Source organism: Acanthopagrus latus, chromosome 5 (genome assembly GCF_904848185.1).
Source record: "Acanthopagrus latus isolate v.2019 chromosome 5, fAcaLat1.1, whole genome shotgun sequence".
NCBI lineage: Eukaryota > Metazoa > Chordata > Actinopteri > Spariformes > Sparidae > Acanthopagrus > Acanthopagrus latus.
The window spans coordinates 11,679,890-11,696,594 of NC_051043.1; the positions used below are offsets into that span (position 1 = coordinate 11,679,890).

Sequence of the window (16,705 nt, forward strand, 5' to 3'; positions counted from 1 at the left end):
CTTTGTCATATTCCCTGTATTTAATACTCTCACTCCTGCAGGTTTTTCTGCTCTTGCGGTGACCTAAGGTTGGCAACACATGCGGAGAGATTAATGACATGGGCGGGCCACTTCAATAACCGTTTGTTTGATCTGTCAAGCTTGAAAGACACTGATTTACTTACACATTGATAGGCTTTTAATTGAGCGATGCCATCCCTTGTCACGTCAAAGTCGTGGCAGCTGACATGACTCTGCCTCACTGCAGGCTGTGATGATTGACATGCTTCGCAGAGCCCCGCCCGTTCCGCCCCTCATCATAAACCCAGGTTGTGTTTGGCAGGAACTTTGTGGCTACTGCAACCTCAGATGACTTCTGCTGTTTATCATGTCATGAATGCCAGTAAGAGTCTTTCTTAAAAAAAAAACAAAAAAACACAGGCGGTGGGGCTTTGATTGAGCAACTTTCTTTTTCAAAACAATTTTTCTGATGAGAAAATGCGTTGTGGTTTTGACGTTACAACAAAACAGGAGTGGCTCCAAAGAAAGACGGGGACAGAATGTGTGTTCTCAGCAGGCTCCCCCTCAACAAAGGTTGGATGATGAAGACACAGAGGCGGTGACTCTGACCATGAGAGGAGGAAGCAGCATTGACTTTAACAAGCGTGAGGAATGTGCTGGGAAGATTTTCTTTGCATGGCCTGTTGTTGTTCTTTTTTACCAGACCTGTCACGGGTCCAGCCTGTGAATACCTTGATTGTGCTTCTATCAAAATGACCCCCCTCCGTCCTCAGGCCGATGGAAAAAACATCTTTTGATGTCATCTAAAATTTCACACAACAATGTAGGACGATCTGATTTGAGGCAGACGCTGTCTGGAAGTGCAGGCCCGTTCTCCCTCCACTTCTCCCCTCGTCTCCTCCTCCTCCTCCTCCTCCTCCTCCTCCTCCTCCACTCCGTGCTCTTGATAACTTCTCCGTGTGGAGGACAATAGCGGCTTTTGTTTCCGAGTGTGGTGAGAGGACTTGAGGTTGTGCGGGTGTGGGCGGTGTGCAGCCTACGTGCCTGTCTGCGAATGCATTTCAGGTGTAGCGAGTACGACAAGGCAGAACCCTGCACCGTGTAGGATTCGGAAATAAAAGTGCCAATCTGCGAACACAGAGGGAAGCCTATTATCCCGGTGTGATTATAATGCAGACAGATAGACGACAGGTAGGCAGAGTGGATAAGAGCGTTAGCTTGCAAGACGTGAGGAGCTGACAAGGGAGACAATCTCCCCCCTAAACTGGAGAGATAAGGTTGTCAACCGCAGCTCTGACTCTGACACACACACACACACACACACACACACACAAACACATACACCATGTAGGCAGTCAGATAGATGATACTGTATAAGAACTACAAAAACACACGCTCTTCAGATGGTATCACGCACAGTGTGGCCTGTCTGTTTGTGTTTGTGTGCACATTTTCCCTTTGAGCTCACGCACATTCGTCTGTGAAAGGATTAGTATGTGTATGTCAAAGACAGAGGGAGAGGCAACCGCAGAAAGATAAACGAGGAAGTGTGAATACATTAAGTACACTGTGTAGATATTGTTTGTGGACCTTTCAGCTCAAGGAAATCCTTGTTTCAACATTCTGTCCTGGCTGGAATGTTGCCTGCGAGGCTCTTTTTAAGTGTTTGGGTCTAAATGCCATGTCTGCTACACCCCATGAAACTGTCTTAATCCACTTTTTTTTCCCTGGTTTTATTACTGCTGGAGAAAACACTAGGGGTAGAGCAGAGCCCCAGCCTCAGGCCTCTATTCCCATTCCACACACCCCATAAGTCAGTCACAGATAATTAAATAGGAGTTATTTACACTCGTTTTCCCTCCTTTGCCTCTCTGGCGCTTTTATCATTTCTCTCTCCTTCTCTTTGTACAGTACGACACGCAGCCAGACCTTGTCAGAGTCTGGCTGACACCAGCGAGGGCCTGTAGAAGTAAAAAACCTTGAAAAGAGAAAAGAAACAAGACTCTTATGAGCTCACATCAATGTCAGCCCCTCATTAAACAATCACACAGAGCATCTACATAAGGCTAATCCCAGTGTGCGCCACAAAACGCCTCAGCACTTCCAAACACAGAGCAGAAAGATAAACGAGCAGATGAGGGTTTGCGCGGGCCAGGTTTGAAGAATTCAGCTGCCTAATGTCAGCATTATATATTTACTCTGGAGTCAGGAGAACAGCGGCTTTTCAACACGGGGATGAATTAGGCCCCGCCACGGAGCTATGGCGTCCATTACAGGCCTCAGTGGCTCTATAAATCACAGGATCACAGGGGCATGTGGGGTCCGCTCCTCCTCGCTCCTCCTCAGCCTCTATCAGCCTCATCCTGGGGGTTTTGTTTGGCTGCTGTTCCAGCCAAACCCAACGCTTTCATACAGCCACGGTGAGGCATGGAAATGGCCCGAGGGCCAGCGGGCCCTGGACATGCTGAGAGCCCTCTTTAACTGGAAAGCTGTCCCCTTAAAATATCCACAACAGGAAACAGCCATCAGTCATCAACACGCCAAAACAGCTGTTACCAGCCTACATCAAGGGGACACATGAAAGGAGTTGCTCCCTGTTGTTTGAGCCCTCCCTTGTTTCTTTCTCTCGCTGCCTTTGTCTGGCTTTTCCCAGTGCCCTCCTCTTTGGTCTCCTTTTAAAACGCCCCCCCTTCCTTATGCAACCCCACCCACACTGCAGCGACTTACCCACTCACCCTTTTTAACAAGTGGATGACTGTGTGATAAACGAGAGCACAATCGGAAACCTCACGACTTAACTAGCAGTCTGCGTCGCGAGGAGACGTTTGAAATCCCCCCTTTAAGCTCCCAGCGTTACCTTTAAACCTGGCAGTGAGAAAGCGGCTGTTCCACGTCACCTGTTTACGTGTCTCGGCACCAAAGTGCTGACAGACAGTTTTAAACAAACAGACGGATTCAAAAGGAGACTGTACCGCACTTAGCCCGGCGGCGTGCACGTCTGCGTTCACATGCTCTCGGATCTGCGCGGGCCATTGAAGCGTGAGTGGCAGTGTGTAGGTGATGAGTGACGACTAAGCCTAATGATGACAGGTCAAACAGTGACGCCGTTGAGTGAGGCTCAAGTGACTTCATCCTCCTCACACTGCCTCTCCTATCAGCCATTATAATCAAGGAGCGGGCCGATGGCGGTGCAGTTTGATAAGGCCAGCCTGTGTTGTGAAATGTCAAACAAGTTTACCTATTAAACCTCAGAAGAAAGGCTTGTTCTGGTGTTCTTCAGCCACTAATCAATGATCCATGACACCACTTTAAACAGACCAAATACAGCAGTGTTGTCATATGTTGGATTATGAAGCGGGAGCTCGGGCCAAGTTGTCTGATTAGTTGAAGTGCGTTCCGGCCGGGATGGAAATCCCCATAAAGCACAGCCTGTTGTTCTTGATGGGAAATGGAATTAAGTTACTGAGCGGTAACCAAAACGTTTTTTTTTTTGTTTGCTCTGTTTTCTGCGTACATACAAGCTGGAGGAAAAAAAAAAGTCCTCGATGCGTCTGGATCGCTTAAAGAATTGAGCTCCTGACCGTGGAGCATTTTTAAAGGAAGTGCCTGTCACTGCGGAAACTAAAGATGTCATTCACTTTCACAGCAAAATGCATGAAAATTGAATCATGCAAATTTGTTTTGATCTTGGAAAAATTGAATTATGCCCAGCAGCTGCTGCAGTTTGGTTGCTATTATAAAATAAAGCAATTAAAATACCAGAAGTGTTCGCAGACTGGAGGTTATTAATTGTACTCCTTCCCACTCAGTGTTCCATGGATGTCCATGGTTTGTCGCACAGATCTGACACACTACTTATTTCCTGTATGTGTGCTTTTCATGTGGCTTTTGGGGGTCACTGACACACATTTCCACCCATACATTACAGCCCGGCTCTGAGGGTGAGGCTAGAACTCAAAGCCCGCCCCCTCACATCGCCCCGCCCTTGTTATGAATGCGGACACTTGTGATTGGACGGCGGCTCGCTGCTTTGAAATCCCTCCCCTCGCGTCGTTAGTATGTGGAAGAGGTGAGGTACTGTGAGGCTGCAGCAGAGGGAGAGAAACGCACACATACACACACACCGGAGGACTGTCACACACACTGAGCTCTGCGGGGATTTTCCTTCCACTTGCCCCGCACTCTGATGAGCAGTGACTACTTGTGGTGTTTGTTTGTTTTTTTGCTCTTTTTCCAGCACTGGATGAAGGATTATTTAGGAATAATTGTAAGATGACATTCGGGCGGTTTGTTCCTCTTTAAACACAGCTCGGGTCCGACACGGTGGACGCGCCACTGCGCACATGTCCTTCTGGATTACCGCACTCTCTTCCGTTGAATTTATCATCATGAACCGTGCTGGTAAATGAGTTTCAACCCTGCGACCACTCGTTAAATGCCGCCGTGCCATTTCGAGCCCCGATCCAGATGAGAGATCCCCCCGGTGGACCTGAACCGCTTTTACGCAGCCAGTCCCGGGAGCGCAGCGCCGCCGACGCCAGCGGTGATCCACACCGCACAGGAGCGGGAAAAGCGTCCGTTTTCACACCCACGTCCAGTTCTTCTCCCACGGATCCGTCGCGCCAGGCTAAAAGGCTTCCCATCCGGATCATAAAGATGTTGACGGCGCACAGCGGCCACTTGCTGCACCCGGAGTATCTCCAGCCCCTCACGTCCGCGCCAGTCAGCATTGAAGTAAGTAAACAAGAAGTGACATTTCCTCACAGATCTGTTGGTGTCACCTGATGGAGTTTTTCTTCCTGATATTAATCCGTTTAATTGTAAGTACACGACGTGTGCTGTGAGTGTAATTCTGACAAATATGCCAGCAGATGCGCCATTTTACGCACAGCGATTTCTTGGCAAGTTCATAAAACACCAGAAAAAAGAAGGTGCGATCACTGCGAATAATATACTGTTTAATATTTCATACACACCTTCATATATTTTAATATAAAATATATATTAAAAATTTTGCTTCTTCCTTTCTTTTTGAACTTTGCTTCAACTCCTCCCCCGGTGTTCATGCAGAATATAAACGCAGGGCCGGTGTGGATCTTGCTCTGTTTTAAAAACAATACTTTTAGCGCACTGTTTGGCCAGTCAAATATATCATAACAAACATAATATATTATTTTATATTATTTTAATGTTATAGATTATATAAATTGTCACAGAGTGGATGGTGGTGTCTTGATGCTCAAATCAAATCAATTAAACACTTTATTAACTTTTTCTCTCTTTTCTCCTTTTCAGCTGGATGCCAAGAAGAGTCCGTTGGCTCTGCTCGCCCAGACCTGCTCTCAAATTGGCAAACCAGACCCTCCCTCCTCCTCTAAGCTAGCTTCCCTCTCCTCCGGGGGAGACAAGGAATCGTCCAGCCGATCTTCCAAATCTGGAGAGCAGCACCACTCCCTGGAGGACAAGTCTAGCTTCAAGCCTTACTCCAAGTCACCGGGCGACTGCCGTAAGGATGTTCAAGTGACAAAGGGGCCTTCAGATAAAGCAGCTTTCAGAGTGCCAAATGGAAGCTCCAACAGTGGCACTGCCTCATGTCCGTCCTTTCCTCCCCGTTCCCAGTCGCCCAGCTCCAGCTCTCCTCCCCTGCACACTCAGAGCCAGCCCCACAGACAAAGCCATTCCCCCTCCACGCAGCCCCCGCCACACTCCCAGGCCCTGCACATGGACAACAAACCTGGGAGCTCAGAGCAGGCCAGCTCGGACAGTAACAACAACAACAGCGCTGGCAAAAAAGACTCAGATGCAGCTAAGTCAGGGATGGATGGGGCTCAGTTAGCCAACTCCAGCCACGTACGGGCCAGCGCCAACTCCAGTAATGCCAGCTCTGCCAGCAGCCCCCGGCCAGAGAGCAAGGCCGACCTGCAGGCCTCCTCGCAGCCTGGCTTGGGCTCTGGGCACATTGCCCCCGTTTCCCCTTTCAAACCAGGACACTCTGTCTTCCCCTTGCCCCCTGCTACCATGGGCTACCACGGCTCCATCGTGGGGGCCTACGCTGGCTACCCCTCCCAGTTTGTTCACGGCTTGGATCACACAAAGTCTAGTTTGGGGTTAGGACTTCCAGGGAAACACCCCAGCTCCAGCCCGCTCACTGGAGCTTCACCTCCATCCCTGATGCAGGGCTTATGTCGGGACCCGTACTGTCTGACTTACCCCAACGCACCCCACCTAGGAGGAAGTAACTGCTCCACCTGTGTCCACGATCCCTCCAGCCTCAAGTCTGGTTTCCCCCTGGTTTACCCCTCCCACCACCTCCACTCCCTACACCCCAGCTCCTTGTCCTCCAGCACCACCCCTTCCCTGTCTCACCCTCTCTACACCTACGGTTTCATGCTCCCCAACGAACCCCTTCCTCATGCCTGTAACTGGGTGTCTGTCGGAGGTCCATGTGACAAGCGTTTTGCCACATCAGAGGAGCTACTAGCCCACTTGCGCACACACACAGCCCTGCCTGGGATGGTGGACAGTAAGCTGTTGTCAGCCTACCCTTCATCAGTTTCATCGACAGCTTCCTGCCACCTCCACCTGCCGCCACATAGCAGCCCAGGTACCATGCCCAGTTCCTTCTCCCTCAGGGGCTCTCCTGGCTTGAGCCTGGCTCGCTACCACCCCTACAGCAAATCCCACCTTGCCGGAGCCCCTGGACTTCCCATGCCGTCCCTCCCTGCCTCCTCTGCCTATTACTCACCCTACGCCCTCTACAGTCAGAGACTGGGCTCAGCCTCGGCCCTTGGCTACCAGTGATATCAGAATAGTGTTGATGCCCACACACTGCAGGCACCAGCTTGGACTCTCCAGAGCGGCCCTGAAGATGGATTCTTGAGTTTGGGGTCATCACCAGTGCAGGGCATCACGCCTGATGGCCTGCCTGCCAGGAATACCACCTGTTAGCCTCAGGATTGTGACTGGCTCACCAAGGCAAAAGATCCTGCGATGGATGGTCTGCAGAACAGAACCAACAGACTTTGGCGATTAAAGACAGTGGGACACAGACCTTGAAAATGATGGAATTGTGGGATTATTACAACCGTCTTGATTTTGGTTTTTGCTTTGTTTTTCTCTATATCTGTCTCCCAGAACTGAAAGTCTGTATTTATTTTTCACTCAAGCGCTTGGTATTCAACTCTGGGGGGAACATTTTGCTGTCCAAATAAATTGTTCTGAAGTATTCTAACTGAAAAAAGAATGATTTAAGTATAGTACCATTATGCCTATCATACACTCTAAAAATAAAAATCTTGCACCATGATGAAGATGGACTGTGCAGCTTTATTCTGGGAACCTCTTTTTATCTCCTTTTCCTCTTTGCTGTTGTTTTTTTCTTTTCTTTTCTTCATCTTATTCAGACTCTGGAGAATTGCATGTCCACGAGAATGATCTTGAACGCCAATGCCATTATTTTTATTTGTAAATATGCAAAGATGTAATATTTTTTCAAGCTTACTTGGGGTCACTGACGCAAATGGTACAAAGACGAGAAAAGATGACATAAATAAAAACAATTAATGATGGCTGTGCCATACAACAAACAGCAAGAGGTCTTATTTTATTAAATAAATGATACACAAATGTATTTTAACTTGTTTTTTCCTTACTGATTACTATATTTAGTGCCATGAGGTAGCGTTTTGTCTAAAGAGGATGGAGTAAATCTCGCCAGACTGCTGCACTGCACTCATCTAGATCTAGCCATCATTAGGGCTGTTACAGCCATGCTATATGTGGCCATGAGTAATAATTCATGGCTCATATCAGCTGACAGGGTTGTCCCAAAGAGGGCAGCCCAGGTCACATTAGCTCTGTTAGCTAGCCTCTGAGGACTTCCATCCCTCCATCTCTCTCAATCACCCACATTGCTTTTGTTGTTGTGAGTGCAGCTTTTAATTGCTGATTCGTGTTTGTGAGGCCTGAAAACAGCTTCCTCAGCAGAGTGGATGGCGGTGCGGAGTGGCCGCTGGGTCACTGGGACTTCAATAATGACCCGAGGGAAGTGTCGACCCAGGATCTCCTCACGCTCTGACGGATTGGCCTGCAACACAAAGGCCAGAGCTGACAATGGGAGGCGGTTAATAGAGAAATATTCATCAAAGTCCTGACACCTCCCCTGAGGAGTGCGGGCTCTCTTACAGGAACCACAAACATGGAGGCCTCGGCCCTGATGTGAGGAGCCATTTTCCCCTCTGCTCTCTGCTGCGCTGTGGTTTAAGTGAAGTCAGCGTTCTCGACTCGGAGCTGTTAGATTGTAATTCGAAGGGAAGGAGTCGGTCTATCTTAAAGCCGCACTGCTGCCATTAGAGTGTTTGGGCCCTGATAATGTCTCTGTGTCTCCACTCTATTTGGCTGACAGGGTGTAGGTGGTGGAGAGCGAAGAGGCTGTAGTCTCCGAGGCGGCTATTGACCCCGACTCCCAGACTCCTCTACTCTCGCGGTTCATTAGCACTCCAGACAGGGGAAAGGCGAGCACAGGTGTCACTTGACAGGACCATTAACAAAATGGATGACCCTCCCAAACCACATCCAGCCCCTGCCGCACCAGCAAGGTCACGGCGCCCTGATCAGTGCTGTGGGTAGCTCTCTGGGACACTACACTTGTTTTTTTTTTCTTTAGAAACTGGAGCTGCGCACTCCTCTCAAACGGGACAGAGTTACTTTTATGTTGCTGCTATTTTTGATGGAGATTACAAAGTCGTCTAGGCAAAATAGGCCAAGGATATTCTGGTTTTACTGCTGTGTTGCATATATGTATTTAGTGCAACATATTTCTTTGTGACTTGCAGAGTTGTGGCACAAAAGATACACTGGATTGTGTTGCCCCCTAAAGTTGTGTTGGTGAAGTACAGGTGAAGGCTGTGTTGGAAGGGCGGGAACCTCTCTTACACATAAGCATCTAGAGCGCTATCTTGCTTTTGATATGTATGAATGTAGATTCTGGGACGCCGCTTTACAAGGCGTAGATAGAGAAGTGGTTACATTGGCTTGAATGTGAAGATGATTCACACTGGAGGTCATGCAGAGGGGAGAACTTTCAATCTTGTCGGGGAGGTGGAATTAATTCCACTGTTGCCAGTTTACACTCGTTCATCAAATGCCTCACTATTCTCCCTATCCAGGCACTCATCAATCTCCCCCATCTATCTTCTTCCCCCACACACTCTCGCAGCTGAGTCAACACCCACACACTCCATTTATGTCGCTTGTGTTAGGCTGTGTGTGTGTGTGTGTGTGTGTGTGTGTGTGTGTGTGTGTGTGTGTGTGTGTGTGTGTGTATTCAGCCTCAATCCTTTGTCCACAGAGGGTGACACATGTGAGTCTGAATTCTGACTCTGTGTGTCCAGAAACAACAACAACACAGGTTTTATTTTGTCCAAAAACTTTCCAGTTTTAAAAATAAACTCTAATCATCCTATAAGAGTTTTTAAAAAAGCACATCGGGGACAGTTTTTGAGACTTAAACCCCCCAACACTGTCATCAGCTGTTCAAGAAGGTGCTAATATTACCATCTTAAAACATTTTAAAACCGCTTAGAAATGGTGCATATTTACAGTGGTACAACATATCCAATGTCATTTTGTAACTGTCTTTTTTTTTCACACAAACAGAAAACTATTCCATTCATAATAAATTATTCAGATTTTGTGTAGTGTTTTTTTTTTCAGTCTCTTGAAATATATGACAGTATCTATAATCATGGCAAAAGCAGACATTTAACTTAAAGGGGCACTATGTAGTTTTGGAGAAGAAATTCAGACTCAGAGGTTAAATATTTACAATATTAATGTGGCAATCAAACATACTCATTATTTCCATGACTGAATAAACATGCTCTTCTCAGAGGAAAAAAAGGTTCCCAGAACACTGTTTGAAGCTAGAAGTGTGGCAGGGTCCGCCACATGTAAACAAAGTAACACAGTATGCCTTGTCCTTTAAGGTCAGTTTGTTTATTGAGTTTATCAGTCATGAAAACAAAGTTTGTTTGAGTTTGTTTTTTGTGGTTTAGTTAGGTATACAAAAATCAGATCGTTCTCCTCTGATTGAAATTTCTTATCCAAAGCTACATGGTGCTCCTTAGGTTTGTTTTTGTTTTTATTAAATGGGCAGAATAAAAAGATATAATTAGCTTCGCTTGATCTAGCATAAAGACTGGGGAAATGGTGAAACAGCTAGCCTGGCACCATACCAGCTAATTTAAAGGTGCAGTAGGTGATTCTGGAGGAAGATGGTTATTTAGTCTCATTCTCAGGTCTTCAAATACAGATGCTTTTGGGTGTTGTAGGCCCCACCCATCGTTAAGTAACATTCCCAGATTGTCAAGTACTGACACTGAGGAATGAGACTTCTCCAGAATTGCCTTCCAGTCTCTTGGTGCACTATGTAGTAGTGGGGAAGAAATTTTAATCACTGATCAGCTGATCTTAAAGTAGAACACGATTCCATACTGTGTACTGACCCTGCCACCTTTCTAGCTTCAAACCGTGTTCTGGGACTTTATCGTCCTCTGACAAGAGCTTGTTTATTCCCTTTCACAATATATATTTTTCATATATATACGTTTGTATTTTTACCTCATTGATAATGTACATATAAAAAAACCTGAGTTGGAATTTCTTGTCGAAAACTGTACAGTGCCCCTTTAAACTCATTAATCGATATGTTAAATATAACTTGTTTAACCCGCACAAGAATTTATATGTAAAAACAACCCCATGTCAAAAAGAAAGATTCTCCTCAAAATGCTGGACTATTCCTTTAAGGTAGCACGAGTATGGCTGGCGGTTTGTGTTCAGTAACGGAGGTAGCAACAGCAATGGTACAAGAATGGCGGTGGTAGTATCAGCAGAGATAGTGATGGTGATGGAGGGGACTAATATTTTCCCCTCTGTGCGTCAGTGCTGAGACGGTGCAGAGTGCCACTGTGAGGTCCTGAGCAGCCGGCTGACAGGCCTGGTGATTAATGACGACAGGGTGTGGAGCTGCTCTTCAATTAGACGCCAGCTCTACCCCGGCTCACCATCCCCGCTGACAGCTAGGACAGAGAGAGAGAGGAGGGTACTCAGTCTTCCTCTCTCGCTCTCTGTGTCTCCAGAACAAAACATTAACCTCAACTCCATGACTACCACCTCTGTGTTTAACATCAGGACACAATACAGAGCCTTCGGCATCCAACAGTGACCGCAGTGTTAAAGCAACCCAGATGGCGTGAACACATCCCTCATCAGGGCCTGTCACACAATCTCTGCTTTATTTCTCCACATAAACCCTGTGACTGACTGTTTTACATGCCTGCTTCGACTCCCCTCTCATTCACATCTGCTGTAATGCTCGCTGTGAAAACAATAACAGCCGCATTAAACACTTCCAGGTTGTTCAGCAGGTTGTGTGCCAGTCGGAACAACTTCCTCCCACAGTGCAAAATACTGTACTGTTCTCGAGATTTTTAGAAACATGAAAACACGACTTCAAAATGCTGTTGACTGCTTTCTGTAAGGGGTCAGGGCTAGGAAGATTAACTCATTGGTGACCCTGTGTATACAGGATACAGATTCAGATAAGGTTTGAGATTAATTTATTTGTGCACAACAAAATGTCAGATACATAAATATGATGAGCTCATTTTATTGTCTTATACAATGTGGAATTAATTAACTATGCAACTCTGTAGCATAGGTTGTGTTTTTGTGCCTTTTGGTTCGAGTGTCCTATTGGTAGATATACAAGGTTTTACAATTTCCTCCCAGTACCTGAACTCATTATTACAGTCAATTAAAGTAGGGTTAGACCCCACATTTGCACTTCCCACTATCAATTGTCTATACGCTGTAATTAGCCGTTCACCTTAGCTTAGCATAAAGACTGGAAGTAAGGGGAGACGATTAAAAAAAACTCAAAAGGCTTACTCTAGAGTCAGTGTTTGGTTTGTCTGCACTGGGCTACTGTAGGAACATGGCAAGGCAACATGATAGAGTCAGTTGAAAAGGACCCACTTCACCTTTAGACATTAAAGGTTACTTCTAAGGTGATAAACACAACAACTCTTTTTTTTTTCGAGGTGGTTATACACCGATGGAAACATAACCGTGTTTATTATATCCCATTTCTGCCTTGTACACCCGCTAAATCCTGCACACTGGACCTTTAAGTTGCTGGAACACCAGGTACTTTGTCTGATTGCCTCTCTTTTTTTTATCAGACCTTGAGCATATTCTTAATGACAGTTCTTGAAAACTCATTGGTACTGATCCTCAAAATCATTTCGATATTTCATATGTATTTTGTGCTGTGAATCAGTGAAACTATCTCAATCATTCAACAGTTATAATAGGCTGAATAATATTTGAAGTATAACTTAAATTCAGTCTGCCTAAAACTACTGGTTGTATAATTCCTGCTTTTGGGTTGATTCATTTATTGATTAGTAAGAGTGTCTGTCAGCTCTGCTGAAGTCTCAGACAGAGAAATAGTGCTTTTGATTTAATTTCCAGCAAGCCCTGACCTTGGCAAACCTCACTTGGCCTGGACGTGGAAAGCTGCCCGGAGCTGCTGCGGTCTCCTCAGAGTTCCAGTGGTGTGAGTGAGCACCGTTAATAGACATACCCTCCATAACCACCAGTGGAGAAATGAACGTTTCAATTACAGTACGGTGCACTGCTAATAGCACTTGGACCGCGTGTCCAGCTGGATTCTATTTGCTGCCGTGCTGGGAGATCGGAGGAGATGTCACGAGCGTTCGGCGGTGAACGTGCCTTGGCGGGGAGCGAGGGGCAGCTCTGACGGTCCTGATTCATGCTCTGATTGACAACTTGGTTCCCTCTTCGACTTCGGGACGGCATGCGGTCATAATGTGCTCACTTAAAGCGTCACAGGCCTTATGTCTGTTTTATGTCTCCTCTGTAAGTGCATCCAAACTCAGAGGCTGCCATTATGATGATTACACTCATCGTATCCAGAGCACTGCAGGCCAGGATACACAGTTTATACCTACATTAGATGCTTAACTTTTCTAGCAGGGTTGTTGCAGCTACATTAAGGCAGATTGCACCTTTTTGAAAACTACACCTTCTGGATAATAAACAATGAAGAGAAACAAGGAAGATACATGAGGAGGGGGATTAAAAACAACAAAGGTCCAAAGTTAGAAATAAGCGTGCAAAAGCAAGAGCTAACACGCCGATTAGGTGAACTGGAATAAATTGTACCCCAAAACTGGCCATGTAGTGACTAATGTAGTAATGTGAATCCAAGTCCTCGCCAAGCATTAAGAAATCGGTGTCTCACTTCGGTCACTGAACACACATGAGATGTTTGGTAGCTGAGTGACAGCTGAGTGTGACTTCAGCTGCCGCGACCGAACAGAGCTCGGAGTGTCTGCGAGCCACCATCACTCAGCCGCGTGCTATTCAGACATCGCTGCCTCACGACTGTTTAAGCAGATACATTATTGCACTTGTCAACACATTCTAGCAGCCCGGCCCATACGCATGCTTCCTGTATACATTACAAATCTGTATACGTTACACATTCACCCATTAGTACATGTGGTCTGTGTTTCTTAGCCTGTGTAACGGAGCATTAGTACCATGAATAACTGGATGTGTCCAAAATAATGGCTATTTAAACGAGGGTATCCCTTTTATTCCTGGTTTAATATCGATCAGTTTGACAGTAAATATGTTGTGATTACTCTGCCAACTTTACAGTTCATCATATCTGCGATAGACAACACTGATTGATCAATTTCTTACTTAATAGTATTACTGATGTATTACTAGTGTATTACTGATTTGGTTGCATCCTAGGGCCCTGACACCTGCACCATTGGAGAAAGTCGGCCCTTGTTGCGGCTTTTCGACAGACTGCTGATCTTGAAGTAGGGGCAGACCCCGTCGGTGAAAGAAATCACTGTGATTGGCTGTAAAGCTTATCAGGTACACGAGGGGAGAAACAGAAAAAGGATCAAGAATCACCTTGAGCCTGTTGCTGTAGTATCCATAATTTCTGGATACTCTTTTTTTATATATAGCAATGTGTTCAAGTGCAAATATGTGGCCGGGACACAGATGATGTTTTCAGCGGAAAAAAAAACACGGAGATAAATTGACACGTGCACAATACCAAAATAGTTTTGTCATCCTTTCCAATTGCTAAGCCAGATCTCAAAGAAAAGCTCTTTAAAGTGAGGAGACTTTCTCCTTCTCTTTCTGCTCGACTCCCCTTGTCTCCCTGAGGTGCTGCGCTGACAGTCCCAGAGTCCCTGGACGCTGTTGGTCCAGTGTGACACAGTGGCCTGATTCCTTCGCACTGAATGTAATGAGCTGTCTGTCCTCCAGATGAACAGACAGACAACAACAAATTAGACCAAAACCATTCTGCAAAGTACAGTGTTATAAGGGTTTGGAGTTGTTATAATCTGCTTTGATATTTATAAAGAATAAACTCACTTTTTGTTTTTGCTTATACTTTCTGTAGATTGCAACATGTATGAGCTCAAACCAACGAATCTCACCACGCGTATTTTGCATCCCATTTTCACGTCGCAGGGTCGGTTTATTTTTCTATGCTCCTGACATACTTTACACATTAAGACCTTCATGGTTCATGTTAGCGGTTCTACAGCGTCCATGAGCTCTCTGTGTTGAATTTAGCAGGGCTGTCAGTGAGAGTGTGCGCTCACATACACCAGTTTATATTAGCAGAGGCCTTGCGGTTTGTAGAGCGAGGGTGAAAAAAAACTTTTTCCACAGGCGGCATGATTATTTTCATTTTTTTTTTTTTTTTTTTCTGATGTTGACAGACCCCTCCCTCACCTCCACAGTCCCTCCTCCACCTTGCAGTGAGTTACTTGCATGCCTGTGATGGCGCTCGGGGGGGAAAAAGAAAAAAAAAAAAGAAAAAAAAAAAAAGAAAATGGGGAGGGGATAAGCCGGAGAGCCAGGGAGAGGGCGGGAAGGGAAACAGAGCTGATTATCCAAATACAGTCATTAAAGGGGAAATGTGTTTTTCAAGCTGTCAAGATGATTAATGGGTGAGAGCAAATCCTCACAAATGCTCTTGTTTAGTCTAACTGGCAGACACGATCCTGCCCATTGATTTATGGCAGGCCTGCTGTGTGAGACCATAGTGAGGTTAGAGGGTGTATGTGTGTGTGAGAGAAAGTTTGTGTGTGTGTGTGTGTGTGTGTGTGTGTGTGTGTACCTAGGGGTGTGTGTGCGTGTTTGTGTGTGCCCTCATTCATGCTAATTGTATGAATGTGTGTGGACGCCTTCTTGTGCGAGTATATGTGTGTGTTCATGCTAAACCAAGGGGGTCTGTGTGCACATGCTCGGGGGGGGGAGGAGCATGTTGGTCCACATGACCAGGGGAGTCGAGGAGGCATCTGGCAACAGAGGAGAGTGAATTTTCCTCATCGGCTTTAAACCCTCCACTCTGACAAATCAGCTACACAAACCAGAGAAGGTGAGCGGAGCCCTTGTTTTGTTTTGTTTTTTTACGGCTCCATGATTGAACATCAACAGCAGGATCGATGTCCCATCCAGAATGAATCAAACAGCTGTCCAGAGGTGCTTTGGCTTTCATCTGTCACTTGCCAGTATCCCTCCAGATGAGACTGCAACAGAATGAACAATATTTCTCCCACTGCTCAACTGTAACTGATGTTTATGTCACCTGTGGGCCAGATAATGTTTCCTAAACACTTTTTAAGCCACGTGTAAGAATTTATTACACAAACACCCGGGTAGCTCACCAGGTGCAGTGTAGTAAGGTATGTCTCTAGTCTTAAAAGGGATATTCTGGTGTAAGTTTATCCATGGTCTAACACACCCTGACACCGAGTATAACCACCCCCCATGTGCTGGGACCCTATTTGTACAGTTGCTGAAGTTTGGTGTTGTTTTGAGCATTATTTGTGGCTATGAGTGGTTTTTTGATGGCAGTATCTTGTTGGAGGCATAGACTGCAGAGTATTGTTATCGTGCGGTCTTTTCTGAGGTTGCTAAAACTACATAAGCTAGCACTTGGAAAACTTGATCTCTCGAGGGGGGGTCTTACACGGTGTGTTAGACCATGGATTCAATTTACACCGGAATATCCCTTTAATGCCGCAGCCCAGGCCATTTGCTAAATGTCATCCTTATCTCGCCCCCTTTTCCCACCATTTTTCAGCCATTACTATAAATAAAATGCAAAAGCTTGAAAATATAAACACATTTTAAGACAGGAATTGCATAAACAGCATCGCTTTGGATAGGTTTTAAATAAACAGTTTGGTATTTTGAGAAATACACGTATTTGCTTTCTAGACGAGAGGTAGAAGAGACACAGAAACAGAGTTTTGTTTGTTTGTTGGACTTTTATGGTTTCATAATATTCTCTTATACTCACTAATGTAGTGTAAAGTACAACTTGGTGCCTTGGGCAAGATTTTAGCCAGTGCCCCTTGCATTCTAAACTAGGTGCTGAGGTGGAGGCGTCAGCAAGTGGCCGAGGATCTGCAGGTGTGGGAACAAAATGTTTCAAAATGCATCTGAAGAGAGGAATAACTGTGACAACCAGGTGTTACGTTATGTTAATGAATAAAGCTGCTAAAGGTGAAACCCAGCCAATAATAGCAACATTATTGTTATCATATGTTATTATATATGACATAAAAAA

At 45.7% G+C, this 16,705-nt stretch overlaps 1 protein-coding gene across 1 annotated transcript; it reads left to right on the forward strand.

The window, feature by feature from the left end:
* The first annotated feature begins 3,850 nt into the window (after positions 1-3,850).
* znf703 (zinc finger protein 703) lies at positions 3,851-7,306 on the forward strand. The gene is made up of 2 exons (XM_037099571.1): positions 3,851-4,734; positions 5,296-7,306. The coding sequence occupies exons 1-2, from the start codon at positions 4,468-4,470 to the stop codon at positions 6,799-6,801; spliced, it is 1,773 nt and encodes a 590-aa protein (XP_036955466.1). The 5' UTR covers positions 3,851-4,467; the 3' UTR covers positions 6,802-7,306.
* The last annotated feature ends 9,399 nt before the right edge of the window (positions 7,307-16,705 follow it).

Excerpts from the sequence above, each read along its gene's own strand:
- znf703 (XM_037099571.1), top strand. The coding sequence starts at position 4,468 with ATGAGAGATCCCCCCGGTGGACCTGAACCGCTTTTACGCAGCCAGTCC. Across the intron at positions 4,735-5,295 it reads CCGCGCCAGTCAGCATTGAA|CTGGATGCCAAGAAGAGTCC; the intron begins GTAAGTAAACAA and ends TCTCCTTTTCAG.